At 48.2% G+C, this 18,530-nt stretch overlaps 6 protein-coding genes across 6 annotated transcripts; 3 read left to right on the top strand and 3 right to left on the bottom strand.

The window, feature by feature from the left end:
- Nucleotides 1-446: 446 nt before the first annotated feature.
- BP5553_04210 (malate dehydrogenase) lies at nucleotides 447-1,726 on the top strand (the record flags this gene model as incomplete). The annotated part of the gene is made up of 5 exons (XM_032012833.1): nucleotides 447-515; nucleotides 568-661; nucleotides 733-756; nucleotides 816-1,606; nucleotides 1,679-1,726. 5 exons carry the CDS (start codon nucleotides 447-449, stop codon nucleotides 1,724-1,726), a joined length of 1,026 nt encoding a protein of 341 aa, XP_031872526.1.
- A 984-nt stretch (nucleotides 1,727-2,710) lies between these two features.
- BP5553_04209 (Uncharacterized protein) lies at nucleotides 2,711-5,856 on the bottom strand (the record flags this gene model as incomplete). Its single annotated transcript, XM_032012832.1, has 5 exons — nucleotides 2,711-2,869; nucleotides 2,937-3,296; nucleotides 3,346-4,334; nucleotides 4,384-5,392; nucleotides 5,452-5,856. The coding sequence occupies 5 exons, from the start codon at nucleotides 5,854-5,856 to the stop codon at nucleotides 2,711-2,713; spliced, it is 2,922 nt and encodes a 973-aa protein (XP_031872525.1).
- A 3,962-nt stretch (nucleotides 5,857-9,818) lies between these two features.
- On the bottom strand, nucleotides 9,819-10,831 carry BP5553_04208 (uncharacterized protein; the record flags this gene model as incomplete). The annotated part of the gene is made up of 5 exons (XM_032012831.1): nucleotides 9,819-9,859; nucleotides 9,914-10,308; nucleotides 10,362-10,569; nucleotides 10,629-10,693; nucleotides 10,761-10,831. 5 exons carry the CDS (start codon nucleotides 10,829-10,831, stop codon nucleotides 9,819-9,821), a joined length of 780 nt encoding a protein of 259 aa, XP_031872524.1.
- A 1,140-nt stretch (nucleotides 10,832-11,971) lies between these two features.
- Nucleotides 11,972-12,671, bottom strand: BP5553_04207 (CBD9-like protein; the record flags this gene model as incomplete). The annotated part of the gene is made up of 2 exons (XM_032012830.1): nucleotides 11,972-12,308; nucleotides 12,379-12,671. 2 exons carry the CDS (start codon nucleotides 12,669-12,671, stop codon nucleotides 11,972-11,974), a joined length of 630 nt encoding a protein of 209 aa, XP_031872523.1.
- Nucleotides 12,672-15,692: 3,021 nt separating this feature from the next.
- BP5553_04206 (Uncharacterized protein) lies at nucleotides 15,693-16,266 on the top strand (the record flags this gene model as incomplete). The annotated part of the gene is made up of 2 exons (XM_032012829.1): nucleotides 15,693-15,700; nucleotides 15,753-16,266. 2 exons carry the CDS (start codon nucleotides 15,693-15,695, stop codon nucleotides 16,264-16,266), a joined length of 522 nt encoding a protein of 173 aa, XP_031872522.1.
- A 526-nt stretch (nucleotides 16,267-16,792) lies between these two features.
- BP5553_04205 (Uncharacterized protein) lies at nucleotides 16,793-18,126 on the top strand (the record flags this gene model as incomplete). Its single annotated transcript, XM_032012828.1, has 4 exons — nucleotides 16,793-16,815; nucleotides 16,894-17,109; nucleotides 17,167-17,971; nucleotides 18,025-18,126. The coding sequence occupies 4 exons, from the start codon at nucleotides 16,793-16,795 to the stop codon at nucleotides 18,124-18,126; spliced, it is 1,146 nt and encodes a 381-aa protein (XP_031872521.1).
- Between the last annotated feature and the right edge of the window lie 404 nt (nucleotides 18,127-18,530).

The raw sequence follows: 18,530 nt of genomic DNA, 5'->3' as shown, positions 1-18,530 counted from the left end.
CACCCGGTACGGCCCGCACGGCATTGTTAAGTCACGTGCGTGATGGTTTGAAAATTTTACTTAGTACGAAGTAGAAGGCTTTTAGCACCTTGAGTTGAGGATAACAGAACAACGATAAACTAGATCACACATTTCAACTACGGAGCCATACTATGAGGCATTTAAACACGTAAATATCCAAATCCAGCTGCATCACCTGATCGTTGTTTGCTTTTCTCACGCTCACCCAACAACCGCATTAGCCGCATCAAGCATTAGCGATATTTCCCCGACACCGGGGCAGCTGCGAAGCTAAAAAATCAACAAGCTCCCGATCCTCTCTCTCTTTAGTTTCCGCATAATCCCACTCCCATCCATCCGCGCCATCCATCCCGAAACCCTTCAATCTTCCACCTCCATATCCCTTAAGCTCCCCCAATTCCTTCCATCACCTCACATCATCCATCATGTTCGCCGCACGAAGAGCAGTGTCCGGCGCTTTCCAGACCAGGGCTTTCTCGGCCTCGGCGAGAGACGTAAGATCATTCGGGTTATCTGGATAGCTTCATCGCTGACAGCAGTTCTAAGTTGTCGAAAGTTACCGTCCTCGGCGCTGCGGGAGGCATTGGACAGCCGCTGTCTCTTCTCCTCAAGCTGAACCCTCGGGTTACTGACTTGGCCTGTATGTCCTACGCAAACTCCCCGTGTACTCTTAAACCATTCCAATTGCTAACGTTATGATCCAATCTCTAGTATACGATATCCGCGGAGGCCCAGGTTCGCACAATTCCTTCTCGAGACCCCCCGACTCCATACTGACCTCAACCTCTTCCTAGGTGTCGCTGCCGACATCAGCCACATCAACACCAAGAGCACAGTCACTGGCTATGATCCCACACCATCAGGACTTGCCGCCGCTCTCAAGGGCGCAGAAATTGTCCTGATTCCGGCCGGTGTCCCCCGCAAGCCCGGCATGACCCGCGATGATCTATTCAACACAAACGCGTCCATTGTCCGCGACCTCGCAAAGGCCGCCGCCGAATCCGCACCCAACGCAAACATCCTCGTTATTGCCAACCCAGTGAACAGCACCGTCCCCATCGTTGCTGAGATCTTCAAGGCAAAGGGAGTCTACAACCCCAAGCGCCTCTTCGGTGTCACAACCCTTGACGTTGTCCGTGCCTCGCGCTTCGTCTCTGAGATTAAGAAGAGCGACCCAGCGGATGAGAACATCACCGTTGTCGGAGGTCACTCCGGCGTCACCATCGTTCCTCTGTTCTCTCAATCAAGCCACCCAGATTTGGTTGGCAACGCCGAGCTCCTCAAGCGCGTGCAATTCGGCGGTGACGAGGTCGTCAAGGCAAAGGATGGTGCTGGATCTGCTACCCTGTCCATGGCTATGGCTGGTGCCCGATTCGCCGAGAGTCTGTTGAAGGCTGCTCAAGGCCAGAAGGGTGTTACTGAGCCAACTTTCGTCGATAGCCCATTATACAAGGACCAGGGTGTTGATTTCTTTGCCAGCAAGGTTGAGTTGGGCCCCGATGGTGCGGAGAAGATCTTGGACGTCGGAAAGCTTGATGCCCAGGAGCAGCAGCTCTTGGATGCTTGCTTGGCGGATTTGAAGAAGGTAAATATTCTTAACTCCCCTAAAACTCCCCTTCCAAGCAACCCAAGCTAACCACTGTGCCTTAAAAAATAGAACATCGAGAAGGGCGTCACATTCGTTGCCCAAAACCCAGGCAACTAAATGTCTCCTCCCACACCCTCCTCCCGCCACCTTCTCGCCCTTCTACCATAAACACCCCTGTACTTTACGTCATTTACAATAAAACTCAGTAGAATACAAACACAATATAAAACCACAAACAAACCCCTCTTCTCCTTTCCTCAATTCCGGGGAAAACCAACGGCGTAGAACAAAGTACTAAGCCTACCTGTTACGAGAAATTCCCAACCCTACCTTGATAAGCTGCAAGCTATTTTTTTTTAGTTCACCTTATTTGTAATTGTAGCTGTAGTTGCAACGGACAGCAAAATGTTAGAAATCTTTGGAAATATTCTTGCCATCCATCTATGTCTAAGTCCTAGCATCAGCTTATCCTCGCAAGCCATTCGAGCCAATGGGACAGTAATAGGAATGTGGGTGGCCGTAGTAGCTAGTACGTCCAAATCTAATAATATCTAGTTCCTAGATAGTAGTGGATGCGATACTCATTATCTACTTCCAGCCAGTGAGCGAAGGGTATCATTGTAGCTGACCCTGTAATGAAATAGGACACTCCCAAGATCAAGCTTTGGAAAATTTTACAACACCGCGTGGGAGAAGAGTAAATCACAGCTTTTATAGAGAAAAGGTCAATAATATTCACTCTCGCTATCCGATTCAAAACGCTATATCTCCATTCGCCGGCCTGATGCCACCCCGGCTATAGTATAACACCCGCACCCCCACTCGCTATATCCCCATTCCCAATTCCCATTCCCATCGTGATGCTCGTTAAAATAAGTACACGCGTGAATGATAAACAAGGGTAAGAAAGTGGAGAGTTCAAACCCCATGCTCAGCTATGCGTAAATCTCAAATCGTCCCGTGAAAAATTCATTACAATTACCTGTAAAGAACCCCATCCATGTCGCCCAAACTACTGTGGTGGCAGCATCCAAATCCAGATACCATGCCCAAATGACAGATTCAAAAGACGGCAAGATAATGATAACAGGGCCAAGAACTCTAGAAATACCCTCGCATGGCATCCTCAAAGCCCGGTCCGCCCTTGAGATCGCGGTCAAAGGCATTGGAGACATCAAGGACGCGCTTGATATGCTCCATGCTCAGAGGCTCGCTGACGTTAACAGCGAGAGCCTGTGCTGTTCGAATAGTATTCTTGATCTATTCCTTGGTGTTAGCCTGAAATCTTGGAATATAGAGATGTGATAAATGTGAAAGATAAACATACCTGTCGTCCGTTCAAGTTATGTCGACTCAGACTATTCAGGTCCTCTTCCGTGAAAGGCATAGTGGCAACACCCTCCAGGACGCGAACCCGCTCGATAAACATCTTGAATACACTTCTCTTGGCCTTGGTGCTCAGCTCTCCGTAACGAAGAGCGATGTGGATCCGGGATTGGAATGCATCGTCGAACGTCTCAACACGGTTGGTGGTCAGGAATAGGATACCTTGGAAATATTCGAGGAGACGGAGGAAGATGGATACGAGGGCGTTGCGGTGGATGTCTTGGATGGTGCGCTTTTCTAAAAAGACGTCTGCTTCGTCGAGCAGGAGGACTGCACCCCATGCATGAGCGATATCGAGGATCTAGGAATGTTAGAACAATGCAGCCTTAGAGATTAAGATTAGAGCCTACCTTCTGAAGTTCCGCCTCAAGAGTGCGAGGATCGGTCCCCAGCTCGCCTGCAGAAACCATGTACAAGGGACATTTGAGAAGCTCTGATATACCCTCTGCTGTGAGCGTCTTTCCTGTACCTGGAGGACCATGCAGAACAGCAACCAAGCCCTTGCCTTTACCCTGAATGACATCGTCGATGCTTTCGGCTGGGTGATATTTATGCGACTCGACAAGTGCCTTGACAATAGCTTTGGTGTTGCCTTCAAGTACCAAAGACTCATAAGCACCCTCATTCCACACAATATCCTTCACCCCGGATACAGTGAACTCCAGCCACAACTTCTCGGCGAAGGCAAAACCAAGCACAACAGGCGAAGCAATTAGGTACTCCTCATCTGTGAGTACTGGAACTGCCTTCTTATCCTCTTCAGCCGCGACAGCCTCTCCATCTTTATTCTTAGCCATATTGCTTGGGACCTCTTCGAGTTTCTCGACCGCAACCTCCTGACCGTCGGCATCGATAGGAACACGGACGATACGAGGTTGATTATCGTTATCCAGAACCACCTTCATTTTTGTTCTTGGTTCATCGTCATCATTCCTAGTGCCTGCTTCGAAAAAGTTCTGCTGGTCGTCGTCTGACTCGTCACAACACCCACAACCGTCGTCAGAATCATCATCCGAATCAGAGCCAGAATCATAAAGATCTGGGTCCTGCGGTTTGACCGTACTGACGTTGTAATTAGGATTGATTCGACGATGAATTGCCGGGTCGACCATGATTCTGCCATTGATGTTGACCTTGATGATTTGCTTCTTCTTCTTGTAATATGCCAGGCCCTCATGGGCTCGGTAGTTGACGCCTTGAAGAGAAACAAATTTCTTGCCTCGTTCGATTAGCTCAGCACGAAGCTTCGTCTCGTCCTTATGGTATTTCAGGGGATAGCAACCCAGGCTAGTAATCTTTCTGGCCCCCTTAAATGCGGGAACATCGACATCCATCGTGCCTACCAACCGAATTAGTAACTTTCAAAGGAAAAGATGCAAGAAACATACCCATGCCCCACGTTTTGCCATCATACTCGAGATATTTGCCCTCGATATTGTACCATTCCCCTTTCATGAAGTGGGATTCCTTCTCGGCCAATTCAATTCTAAAGGCCCGAGGTTCATCCACGGATCCGTAGGTTGTGGTGTATGCGAGAGTGTTAGGTTTGTAGAGTGCCCAGAGAAGATCGAAGGTAATCAATCCAGATTCTAGCATAGGATAGAGTGTTTTCTTAGTCGAAGCGTAATCTCTGTCAAGGTACTTCACAAGGACCTTGAGGTGCGCGCGTTTGGTCGCATTGTGCTTTTTCGCCTTCTTCTTGCCCTTTTTTACTGTAACCTTCTTGTTCTTCAAAGCCTTGTACGATGCCCGAAGATCTTCAAGGTAGAGAAATAGCAGATTGGGATCAACAGTAGGTGTTTCTTCAACCAAACTGACACCCTTGACACCATCCATAACCTCATTCAAGGCTTCTTTAATGAGCTTGCTCTTAATGTCAACAACGGTGTTCTTGTATTTGCCCTCCCAGTCAAAGGTTCTCCGAACATTGAACAAGTATTGGTCATACTCAGAGCTCTCTGCGTCCTCGGCCGTGTCTGTGAGTTTGTAGTTGTGGATCGTGCTGTCCCACAGCTGATCAACTCTCTTGAACTCCAGCTTGCTGCCACGCTTCTGTTTGACCTTCTTCTCTTTTTTGTTTTTCTTCCGGCCCTCACCATCAATTCCCGACAGCTTCGCAGCACCCCTCAGTTTCTTTTGTTTATAACGTGCAGCGGCTATCCTCGATTGGTGGTGGCGCCGAAGGGCTCCACCTAGCGCTGTTTGAGCGGCTGCTCCTCCAAGGGACGATTGTAGATTCCAACTAGTTTGTAATTGTTGTATCTGTTGTTGTACGTCAAGAATTTGCTGCTGGAGATTATCGTCCGAATCGACTTCCGGTTCCTCATCGACTTCCGATTGGGTTTCGGAATCGACATCTGACTCTGGTTCTGTATCTGAGTCGGAGTCTGAGGAGACCTGAGGCATTTGTCAGCTTAGACCATCTTTGACCATCAGGATTCCATCACCAAACGTACCTCTTTCTTAACCTTCTTCTTCAACTTAGTCTTCCGCTTATCCTTTGCTTTTTGCTTGGCCTTCTTCTTCGCTTTTCGCTTCCGCTTCTCCTTTTCCGTCTCGGTTTCACTCTCGCTCTCAGAATCTTCTTCCGAGTCGCTCAAACTTTCATCACTCGCGGTATCCGAATCACTTGACGAATTTGAATCCTCGCTCTCGCTTGTAACAACCTCCTTGGATTTCTTTGCCTTGGCCTTCTTACCCTTTTTGCAATGCTTCATCTTCTTGATCTTCGCCTTCTTGACCTCAGCTGGTGAATTTCGGGCCTTGTTATCCACTGGTGTGCCTGAGCTACCCTCCGCAACGGCGGTTCCTCCCTCCCTCTCTGTAACCAGATCGCTCTGATTGGTGCTGGGGGTATCCATAGTGACGATAGAGAATTGTTTGTCTGTGACCGAGGGAAATCCGAAAATCCGGAGGAGTTGCAGAGACCCTGTTTGTATATTGGGCTCAGTGAATTCCCACACCGCTGCAAAAGACGGGCTGCCGCGCTGGGTGATGGCTTGATCGTCGAGGGTCGGCCTATCGTATCACTTGCTATTGTAAATCAGCATGAACTGCAGGAATATGCACCAGGATATCCCAAAACGGAGGGGATGCCAGCTGTCAAGAAAGTATGGCAGCCCGACAAGGTAGGCAATGGAGCAAGGAAGAGACGGTCAGCAGGCACTCACGTTATGGATTTGGGATAATGGCGGTGGACGGGAGGGGTTGAAGGGGGGTTTGTGCGATGGAGGAAGAGAATGGTTCGGGAGGCAGATGACAGGAGCTTTTAAAAGAAAGGACTGGCAGCGTTCAGATTCAGTGTGACAAGACCATTAGGCAGACTATCATGGGAGCAAAGGCAAAGGCAAGGAAAGGATCGTGGGTGGGTAATTCGGCGGTGACTCGTAAGCTAAGCTACGGAGGTGGCGACGGAAGCTACTCTTCCTTTGCACTCGCTGGCCCTATTTCCCCAACCTCGAGTGCCAGGACAGCTGCTGCTACTGCGACTGCGACTGCGACTGCAACCTGCGAGCTGCGAGCTGCAAAGCAGTGATGTGCTGTTGGAATTCGCTTTGCGTGGGGCGGTGTCGCCTGGGCAGGGCCTGCAGCGGCCAGCGAGGCTGACGATGCAGGGAGAGGCAGAGCTGGGATCCGGTCAGGCCGTGAACGGCGAGTTGGAATGGGCGTAGTAGTCGGGGGGTCGGGGAGAAGGTCGCTGTGGCTGTGGCAGTGGCGACAAAGGATAGAGAAATTGTTGGGATCCTGCGACTCTCCTTGGTATTGGGAATTAAAAGTGATATTGGAGAGTTTGGTCGGCGAATGTGAACGTGAATGTCAAAGGGCGTCTGGAACTCTGAGGTCATCCCGACAAGGCTCCAAGCTCCCCCAAGCTGCAACCAGGGTGAGGATTAGTAAGCGTGGCCTGCCCACCCCTGTTTCTGCCCACCCCTGTTTCTGCCTTGCTGACCGCTTGAACGTCAACTTGGCTCCATTCCTACCTAACAGGAACAGGAACAGGAACATCAACATCAACATCAACATCAACATCAACATCAACATCCTTCTCCTTCTCTTGTGATCAACGACGCCAACCTTCACAGGCATAACCGCCTGTGAACGTTGCTTGACAGCCATCCCACTCTTCATGAAACAAGTATTTCTGCACGTACAGAGTCCAGATCAACATGTCAGTATTTTGCACGATTCTGCCGGCTGTGTCACAACACCGTGCAACCCCCTCCTCAATGCTGCCTAATGCTATTATCTCCTGCCGTGGCAATACCAGCTATTCTGCCTTGTCCGGTGAGCCCAACGTGGATTCAATAGCCAGCCACTCTGCGGCAAAGTTAGAGGCTTCTGAGTCACCTCTAATTGAAAAGGTTGTCGGACCGAGTTTGATTACGTACAACCTACTCATGCGCTCTTTATAAGTCATTGTCGATATTGTCCATTTCACTGTGCTAGCTTATTTCAACGTATTGTACGTTTATAATACCAAGCATCGCCTCCGTCTAATCTTTTTTATCTCTAGAAAATATTGAAATATAATTTGGTCACTTTACTTTTCCCTTTGGTTGCAACTCCACACTCGAGTGGTTTAATAGAACTTAATTACTCGTACATCCACGTATGATCTTAACTCTACGGTTGCAATTGCAAGATTGTAGGAAATTGACATAGGTCATAGTCATATCCTTTCACCCTCCCCCAACCAAACTCACCCCGCCGTCAAATTAAGAACGGTGATGGCGCTCTCTGTCTCTCAAGTGCTAGGCTAGCTAATACTTGGAGCGAACATATTCATTCGGTCTACCATTGTTGGCCTTGGAAGCGCTTCTAGATTCGTCGTGTTAAACGCCGGCTCCCGACTACCGGAGATCCTTTGGGTTGAAACTCTCATCTCTTATATAAGGTACCTATCGAGGGCTCGAAGGCTCGATGCCTGATTTGAGTTTCCAGACATGCTGGTGTGGATTGCGGTTTGCTTAGGAGGCTGCATTTCCTTCATCACATCTTTATCTCAGCGCCTTTAGACCCTACCAACCTAGTATATCCACATCACATACTTGAGTTTCACTGCTTAAATGATACAGAGCAGTACATCGTGAAGTAAATCCGGGACGGACTGCAAGCCATTTCCCAGTCAAATCAACTGTCTTATTTGCCGACACCAGCTACTACTACATTAGTCATGACCTTATTGCGCCCTAGCAGCTATCTTTAAAATCATTGTATCTGAGTTTAGGAGCTGATTGGTTTCTCGGTATTGTTAATAGCTCCAAGATTCTGAGTGTGAGTCACGTGACCCCCCCCCCCCCCTTTTTTACCAGCGCTCTCCACCTACGGAAAGGATATATTAGAAACTGCTAGCTAGGCAACCTACGTATTACTTTGCGGACCAAGAACATAGCCACCTTTCTAGTTTCAATTTCAGTATGTTCTGCTACTTGTTTACACTGGTAGTGTGCATTGTCCGTAACTTTTAAGTTTCTCTACACAGTAGACTTTTTAAAATTCGCCTCTAGTATAGACACATAAATTTAATCCCTAGGGTTACTCAGGGAATTTCACTGTGACTCGTTCGAAGCCTTAGTCTCTATGATGTAGATGAAAGTCATGGGTTGGTAGGTCATTCCATTTTAGGGTTGTCCGGTGACGACTTACCAATTAATACTTTCAGGGTACATACATTAGTACACGGAGGCAACCTTAATCAGACGTTGTGCGATTTGCGTGACTTGTGTCTCTCGAGTAAAATCTTCCATTCCCGATTGAGCGGCTTTAAGGATGCCGATTTAGATACCTGCTGACACTCTAGCCGGATCTTTTAACATCCGTTTGGTTTTTCCTCGTTGTCACCATCGCGAAGGTGACTGCCTCTAGTTCATGGAGGTATCGGCTTTCGATGGAATTCCTTTGGAGATGTCATCGTCGTCTTTATAGAATAATTACGAGGTACAAGCTCGGTAGAGCGGTGCATGATATCGAGTTACGAGCTGAGCGTGTTAGTTACGCCCGATGATATCCTTGCTCATGTAGGTCCTACAAGGGTGTTCCTGCTATGCGCTCCAACCAGCGGCCTGTAGTTAACCCTTCTCCTAAGACCTATTAGCAGAGGGTCAATTTACTTGTCCTTTGCCTATAGCTCTCCGGCACGAGTCTCCAATCCCTATCTTGGCAAAGCTTCCGCCTTCAGCATTCAGCATCCTTTCATTCCCCTCTAAGGCGTTCTCCAGGGGCTTCTCTAATTTCAACAGTTCTTCGTGGGCTTACTTCACTCCCGAATTTCACTATTCCTTGGATCTGGATCCTTTTGCAAATGCCCTTGGCTATATAGTCGGTTACTATCCCAGAAGGCATATCCAAATCACCTCGAGCCTTTTCCAATCGGAAATTTAGAGTCAGACAGAACGTATGGTTTACAGTGCTTGCTGCCAGCGGAGTAATCCATAGAGTGACCTTTTACCACAACATTTCCTCAAATTACTGGCTCGTGACTGTCATCCCAACCCAACTCATATTAGCAACAAATTTACGGCTACAAACTCCTAAACTTGAAATATTCCATGGCACCACAATGACGAGAAGTTCTTAAAGATTTGAGAAGTGATGTGAGGAAGTCCGAACGGTAGCCATAGGCATTGCACATTAACCACTAGAAAGGCACAAGACAGGAAACCAGAAAGGAAGAGCGCTATTGAGAATTAAGGTTAATTCTAGAGTATGACACCCACCCTTATTTTCGTTTTTGTTTGCGGGGCATCCGAGAAGCCTTCCATGTAGTGGTCTGCCCAACATCTTAGATAGTAACCGGCGAATACTTTTCTTTAACATCCCCCAATCAAGGCACTCCAAAATTCGAGCATCGTGGCATATATATGTCTACTCAGAGAGTTAGCTTAATCTGACTTCTCTTTTACCGGGAAGGCAGCTTACAATCACCCATTATGCTCTGCCAAATATCATCTCCGCTAACGTAGCAGAAGTCGGTCGTCAAGCCGAAATTCCCGGTACCTGAGCCATTATAGTATGGCGAAGTGCACTGTATAATGATATGCCTGTCCCAAGGATAGGCACGAACGACAGGGCTCTCAAGTGAGGGTAACTCATGGCATTTCGCCCAGTCCTCTCCGACGGTCACATTAATAAGATACCGCGGTTGAAGTTTCACAGGTTCGGGAACGGGAGGGAGCGAGCGGCCTTTAAAGGTACTTGTCCGGTTAACTTCGCGGCGCGCAAGCGGTCCACAATTTGGAACATCATCCAGGTCCACATGGTGGGTGAGCATGGCTTGTCCTGTAAAGCAATCATCGGTCGTCTTGACATATACACTGTGCCGTATCAATCAGCCATTCACTCTGCCCTTTTATGTGGTAGAACTTACGTATCACCCAATATGCCGACGGTCTCTGAGGAATTTGTCCAGCATGTGGCGAGAATATCAGTACCTGCCGGATAGTACTTGGTGACCGCCTGGGGGTTTTGAACATTTGGATTGAGATCACATTCGGCATGGTATTTTATTCTCATAGGCTCTCTTGTGATGTCCTTTTCCTCGGAGTCCTCGCCGCAGTAGTTTAATTCCTCTTCCGCTGTAGTCGAGCTAGTCAGCATCATAGAAAAGTCTAACAATGGAGGAGAGATAGCTTACCAGGCCCGCTATATTCCAGGTCATACTGGGGAACGTAACAGTCTTTGTCGGTCCAAAGCCAGACCCTACCATTCTCACTAAATCAGCAAGCTTCTCCCTCAATGATTATTTTCAGGTTGGTCAACCCCATACCTATCTCCATCGTCGCTCCCAAATTTCTGTCCATGAGTCCAGCAAAACACTGTCATGTTATCGCCAGACATATAGGCATGCTTACTAGTACACAGATTGTACGGGCAAACTTTGCACTCCGTTTGCATTGCGAACTCCTCATTGGTAGTTATGTTTGGTTGCTTCGCAGCTACAACGAGCCGTAGCATTAGGAATACTAGGAGAAGTATGCTCTGTCGGCCAAGAGACCCCCCAGAATGGAATAACATCATTTCCAACGACTAGAACGTCACACTGAAACACCAATTGGCGGGGGTTATAAGGGATATAGATCTTGGAATACTGACAGTGCGCAGTTCTATTATCAATGAAGGGCAGATGGGGATGAGAACGTGGTTATAGCGTGTTCTGCCGGATATCCTGCCTGTGCTATTAACGTCTAGTAGCTGAGTTCTATGGAATAGGTGGACCTTCTGCCTCCCATAATGTTTGCTGAAGTGTCTGCGGGTGATATTGGAGCATCGTAAGCAACATGCTATGCTCGGATGGTTTCTCCATCCCGTATCTGTCGGGCCTGATCTAGCACGGTACTATGTACAATAACTGCTGCCGTACAGCCCCGGAGCATCGTATAACAACATCTATTTTGCTCAAGTTTGCTCCCCAGGTTCAGCCCGCTTCGGGTGATCATCTCTGATCTACAGCGGCTGCTACTGTAAAGTAGCTTCGACCCCAGAATCCCGGGCTCTTGGCGATCAGGGACTCCCCGCATATGGAAATCGATGCGTCGATAACAATTAATACGGGTTGCAGCTATGAGAATAAGAGACGTCCAGACGTAAGGCGATGGTATTTTCATATATTATAATATATAAAGAGGGTACTGGTGTTCAGGCTAAAGCATGGGGTGCTATGGATAAAGAAGCGGACGATATACAGCCAGAATTGAGTGTTCGAAGCGGAGGTTTTGCTTGCCCTGCGTTACACAAACGAGGGCGATCTTGCTTCTCTCGTTGATGAAGGAATAGGAAAGTGTGGTTGGCAAGGTTTGGGGTAAGTTCTGTTTTCTTTTGTTCCGATCGGAGTATAATACTGCTGTCCACCCCCTATCAACTTATCCAACCGTGCCAAGACTCAACGTCATATATATCAAACATGGAAATCTCTCATGATCCATCCATCGTCATTGCAACTCCACGACAAGCTGTCGGAGTGCGGTGCATCAAGCTAGTCTATGCTGAGAATGCCATAGGTGTTGTAGAGCTGGCAAGAGCAGCCCAAGTATCATATTTGTCCGTCTTTGTAGATGCGATACTGACACCGTAGTTGCCTTGGGTTTGATGCTTGCCAAACGCCGTGGTGGCGCTGGCTGGTGTTTTCGGTGCTGTGGTGGAGAGGGCCCAACCTAGCATGGCTGTCTCGGCAGTTGGAGAGAAGGTGCTGCTATCTCCAGTTATGCAGTTCTTGCACAGGAAAGTGTAAACAAAGTGGGTTGAGTTGACGTATGTTCCACTCGCGATGGGAACCGCAGAGAAGCTGCCCGTGGCAACGGCCGGGCTGGCGTAGGAACTACAGAGTGCGGGTTAGCGTTTTTATGTCTGGTGGCATAAAATGAAGTTAGGTCAAAGTGAGCACCCACGTAGCTTTGCGGAATGAGGATAAGATGTTTTGTCCATTTGGCCAGGCTACGAGGAGTAGCGAGCCTCCCGTCATCGGGCCAGCAAGTGATACACCGGCCCATCCGTTTCCTTTTCCAACCAGCATACCAATAAAGTCTTTTCCGGGCGTTGAAGGGAGAGCTATTCCAAAGATATACGATGCGCTTTGATACCCCGACACCGTGATTCCGGACCTGGAATCGGTGTACGTCGTAGTGGACTGAGCGCTTGCACCGAGCGCTAGAGCGCAAGTGAGAATGGTTGATAATTGCATGATGGAGTGATTGACTGATTGGGTTAAGATAAGTTATTGAGATGGCAATTCCAATTTCCAATTCACAAGGAGGAATAAATCAAATATGGAAATGTTCCAGACTTCAAGTCCTATTTCACCCCACGGCAGCCCCCTTATATCTATCTGGCCAAGACGAAGATGACATCGCTGGAAGATTCGAAGTACCAGATGGCGATTGAACTACAATCTATCCATGGCTATTTGCTAATTAATGTGACATTGCCAACGGGTTTTCTAACTGCATGTATTTAAACCACCTTGGGTCTTGCCATTGCAGAATAAATGTGAAGAGATTGTAAACATCGCAACGAGGATTGGACCGGGGAAGTAATCGTAGATATATTATCCGTTTTATGATTAGGGTTAAACTGTTATTATTGCCCCGCATTTCTAATGAGGTTCGTCGGGTTTCGACCAGATGATGATGATAACCCAGACAAATTGAATTAGCCTACCTCGGTACTCCGAAGTCTGCCAATAAAAAGCTTCGCATTTATAAGGGTTCCCTATATGTAGCACTCAGCATCGCCGCTTCCTCGAGCGCTAATTTGTAGCTACTCTTGGCTCACCCTCCTGTTAGGCTCAAGACGTTTCAAAAAGTCGGATGGGTTGTCACCAGTGGCTGGGACATCCACCGGCCTTGAGCGTGTAACCGTAATATCATATATTCTCTCAATAGTCATGCGAGTCGTCCAGATAGTGGATGGAGGCCTCGTTAATCTTCGAGATCGGCACTGACAGTAGCCCTCAATGACCAAATACCGGGACCTGCCCATTATATATCCTGGTTCACACTTAGCAATCAGATCTTGTGCAGGGTATTGTTAGATAGCCGACATGTGGAATCTATAATCCCTCTGCGCTGTAATCAGTTTACTTCGGTATCCCAGTAGCCAACTGTAGCGAGCTAAGAAAGTCTGCCGTACTGCGTCCCTGAGCCATGGATGCTGCAGGGGCCCTGCTACAGTGGCATTTTCCCTACATCAGTCCGACGAAGAGGTTCCGCAATACTAGCTTTATATTGCTATAGCCCATCCTATTCGACTGCGAATGGATGGGGCAAGGTAAAGTCAGATTCTCTAACTGGCTGCCTCCGTGGGTAGTTCAGTTCTTGTGTAATACAAATAAACCATGAAGCATGCTCCAGAATTGTTTTACCAATGACTTTCGAACGGCAAGTTCTGATATAGTTAGATTATACCCCTCTCAAAATGTCAGGGTACCTAAAGGAAATCCCTTTTTCAGGCAAGGCTATCGGATTTTGGAGAGCGGAGAAATCGGGAATTATGAGGGTAATAAGATAGGAGAAACAAGTTGTGGTTTGCTGAAATTTAGGATTTTGGAAGATAACAGTAATGCAGAAAGGGTAACAGGAATATAGTAGATGAGGGGTAATAATATTTCGACGTAGTAACCGGCACATGATGTTGGGGTCCTGCGAACATGAGTTTAATTAATTATACCAGGGGGGAATGGAATTTGATAATTTAATTGCTTGTTTTCTCGAGTTTCATTTGTCATTCGGAGACCAATCAGATATATGGATGAGAGAGTATAGCAACTTTGCCATTCAACCGAATTTCTTATATCCATACCACTTATGGCGCGTTAGCTTCAGGATGGGATGCTTTAAGTCTACATCGCCTTCAATCTGGCGTAACTTTACCACAAAGAGAAGAAGTTGGACTTTTATATGTAGTAAAAACGCACCTAGTCTAAGCCCTTTGTTTTAGGGAAGTAGATTGCGGGTTTGAAAATTCATGTTATATACTTGCTGCCAAAGATATTCCAAGAACGATGGTTCGGTAATCAATATGCGCCATTTCGTACCAGCCAGCCCGAGGGAGCTATTGCCGAATCTGAGCTCTTCCGACGGTGGCGATGGCTATGGGTTGCTGCGCTTCTCAACGTCCCCTCTCGTGCTCCCATCATCACAGGAGTCCATCACGACTTAAAAAGGAGGCTAAACCGCGCCGAAGGGCTAGAACATGGTCCCTTCCGAGTACCCTAGATGCCCAAGCAATGTTTAGGTTGATAGGAATGGACTTTGGTGTGACCACTTGCCGTGAAGGCTTTACCAGTAGTCCGAATAAAGTGAGCGATTAATAAGTTCAATATACTCCGTAAGCTATTTCGGTGCATTAAAATGGGATATAAATCCAAGCACAAAAGTGCCGATGTACACTAGCACACTAGTACGAAGGCCTATAGTCTACCAATGGCATTTATGCAAGGTCTCGGTTTTACAGAAAATAGGCACACTGATAAATAATGAGCGTCAAAAATCAGGTCCGACAAGTCGTAACAATTACTTCTCACATATTGGAGAGCTGGACTGCCAGCAAACATGATGTAAGACAAATAAAACAATATTGGATAGCAGAATCAATTTCGTCCAAACTTTCATTCCAAAAATAACCCAATAACGTGAAAACCGATGCGGACAACTTTAATTTGACTCTGGAATTTTGCCTGATATGCAAAAATTTATGCCCGCAACGCCAATGCGACATACGTCGGTAGTTCCCAGACATCATCAAGTACCGAGAGGATAATAGCACAGGAGATGGTGAAAGGACATCACTGGGCACAAGTTATAATGGGTTTGGGATCAAGAGGATGCCGTGCACCGCCAGTGTGGGAATCCGATGGTGTCCAGCCAAGGGCCGCCATAAGATCTAGAGAGAAAAAATGAATGTTCTCTCCTGTTGGCGCCATGGCCACAGGAGTACAATAAAGCCGACCATTCCTGGACCGAAATGATGGAGAGAGTCGCGCACCAGGGACCGAGCAGGCCGAAGATTGAGATTCGTAGTCGCCACGACCATGCGGAAGTTGCAGAATGTTAAAACTGTAGACCGAGTGACGGTGCAGTGCACGGCGTGTGTTCGGCGACCGAGGAAGAATTCGAAAAAAAAGGTCTGCTCGCAGAACCTCAACTTGCCATTTCTCAAATCCTTTCCGGGCATTACCCACCCACACTTCCACACGATATCCAAAATGGCAGGGTAAGTCAGTTGAGGTGGTGTTGGCCGGGACGGTCGGACTGATTTGAAGCAGAAAACCCCTCCATCCAGCGACTACGCACTTCCCAATCGCGTCGATAACTCTTGCGGGCCTTCTGGATATTCTTCATGCCGCGGCGACAAGCCCCAGCACCGAGCCATTCGTGGCGGCCGCCTTCAAGTCTCTGGACATTCAGTTGTCGCTCGCTCTCCTGCCGGTCCTGTCGTACTATGCGATTATCATCGCGCTCATCACCGCGATTCCGGCCGTCTTAAGCGGTGCTTGGGAGTTGCTCCGTCTTATCGCTCGCGACGGATACGGTACACGGAAGGCTCGGACGGCTCTCGCACATGGGGCGCTCAGCAATATTGCCACGGGCATCACGGCGTATAATTGGTGGTCGAGGAGAGCAGTTGAAGGCTTTGCGCCTAGCACGCTCAACGTGGCACTAAGCGCTGCGTTGGCCATGCCGGTGATGGTTTTCGCAGCAAGTCTGGGTGGTGATCTTGTGTATTCTCAAGGAATGGGGGTTGGCAGGTCGAAGGATACGGGGAAGAAGACGCAGTGAGACCCCGTCGGGTACAGTAGCTGTGGTGGCTTTAGGACAGGCGGCGGCACATCAGAACCATACATAGCATAGAGTTGTATAATAGCCATGGCAGTCTAATGCCATAAATGTAATCGAAGATAAGATTGTGGGCTAATCCAAGATTCGAAACCGGCGCAAATACTGTACTTCGTAGGCTGGTGGCTTAACTTAAGCTTAAGTGCCGTACTTCGTATTCGAGTAGTATTTGGAGAGTTGTTGCCCGCGACATGGAACCATTCACAGCGCCGGTCCTCGAGTACTAAGACAAGCTCGGACAAGCCTTTGCGGACGTGGGACATCCCTGACGTACAAAGCGGCGATGTTTGGTGATGGCGATGGCGGTGGACGTGGACGTGGACGTGCAAGGAGGGGCGGTCATGCCCTTCTAAAATAATATTCAACCTCCACCGGCGCGCCGAACCCTCTCTGCTACACATACACATACACATAAACAACCTCTGTCCTACTAAACATCCAACCCTGACTACCCACAAAATCGTTCAAGATGATGAACTGGGCGAAACAGCAGTATGTCTCTTGCTCTGCCTCCATTGCCCACTGCCTCTCCAAACCAAAACCCTCTAATCATGATGCGGTGCGATAAAGGCTGGCCAATGTCGCCGGCACCCAGGAACCGATTTACGGGCCCTCTGCTATCCACTCTGTAGCAAAGCAGGCGGAAACAACTCCTTACACAGAGCTCACGCGCGCGGACATGCAATGGCAGGCCATGACGTCGACCTGCGTGGAGACGCAGAGTTTCTACCTGACGGCAGATAGCGGACATATCGCCCTGGTTCAGGTTATCTACAGCAATGTTGTGTAAGGCCCCTCGGTGGACTCGTGCATTGCATCAACGTATGCTGACTTGATGTAAAGCGGCATACGGACAACCTGCCAATTCAATACGAAGATTTTTTACCCCCGGAGCGAGAACAAGCCAAACCTCTGGTCCTCCGATCCGCTATCCAATGTCGACTTTAGCGAAGACAAGACAAACTTCTATGCGGAGAACTGTGCTGTTGAGCTTTCAGAAGATGGTAAGACTTACACGATTAAATCCATGACCAATCCCAAATCCATCGTCAACATTACCGTCACCCGGGTCGCTCCAGGCTTCCAAGTCGGCAAGGATGGGAAAACACTCTATGGTACGGATCCCGAGGCTCCATGGGGCACTATGAGACATGCCTTTTGGCCACGGAACACGGTCGAGGGATCCATTCTCACCGACGATGGGGCTATTGACTTCAAGGGCAAGGGATTGCTATCCCATGCACTTCAAGGCATGAAGCCACATCACGCCGGAGCAAAATGGGACTTTGTTAATTTCCAAGGCCCGACTTACTCGGCTATCATGATGAAATTTACCACGCCTCCATCTTACGGATCGACGGTCGTCAATGTTGGTGGGCTCGTAAAGGATGGCGAGATTATTATGGCTGGGGCCTCGAATATCGTGACACACACTAAGGTGAATGGCGATCCTGAAAACGATTGGCCAGAGCCAGAAGCAGTGAAGTTTGAGTGGAATGGCAAGACGAAGGATGGAAAGACTGTGGAGGCCGTGCTTGAAGGCCCATTGGGTGAGAGGCTTGATAGGGTCGATGTTATGGCAGAGGTACCAGGTTTCGTGAAGACGATTGTGGCTTCAGCCGCAGGAACAAAGCCATACATCTATCAGGTTCGCACAAATAATCGCCTTAAAAGATGGTCTAATGCTAATATGCAATGTAGTACTCCCCACAAACCCCGATTTCGCTCAAGATCAAGGTTGGCGATGAAGAATCGTCTGAGGAGGGCGTAGTCTATTCAGAGGCAACGTTCATCTGTGAATGATTGGGGCATTGACTTTGAACTTGGCTTGTTTAATTGCATCGTTTAATTAATAACTGCCCTGGCGTTGAGTAGAAGAGTCGACACACTCGTTGGGTACGATATGGCAAGCTGGATTGCATGGCTTCCATTACATAACAATAATAATCGTCTCAGTTTATGAGACTTAAATAAATATAGATACTCTGCTCAGTTCTGCCTTGTATTAAAAGTCAATAATCCTGCTGTTCGCTTTTCCCTCTCTTTCCGCCTTCAACTTCGACAGTGGCTCGAGGTAAACGCGTGATAATCGTTCTCGGGTACGGTCACGTGTATTCGCGTTAATGCCCGGAGGCTGGCCAACTGCTTGCGGCTAAAGATAACGACGATCGAGGCTTCGATAACGAAGGTCGATCTCGAGCGCGCAG

Source organism: Venustampulla echinocandica, assembly GCF_003357145.1.
Source record: "Venustampulla echinocandica strain BP 5553 chromosome Unknown scaffold_1, whole genome shotgun sequence".
In the NCBI taxonomy this organism is placed as follows: domain Eukaryota; kingdom Fungi; phylum Ascomycota; class Leotiomycetes; order Helotiales; family Pleuroascaceae; genus Venustampulla; species Venustampulla echinocandica.
This window is presented reverse-complemented; position numbering and strand designations above follow the sequence as displayed.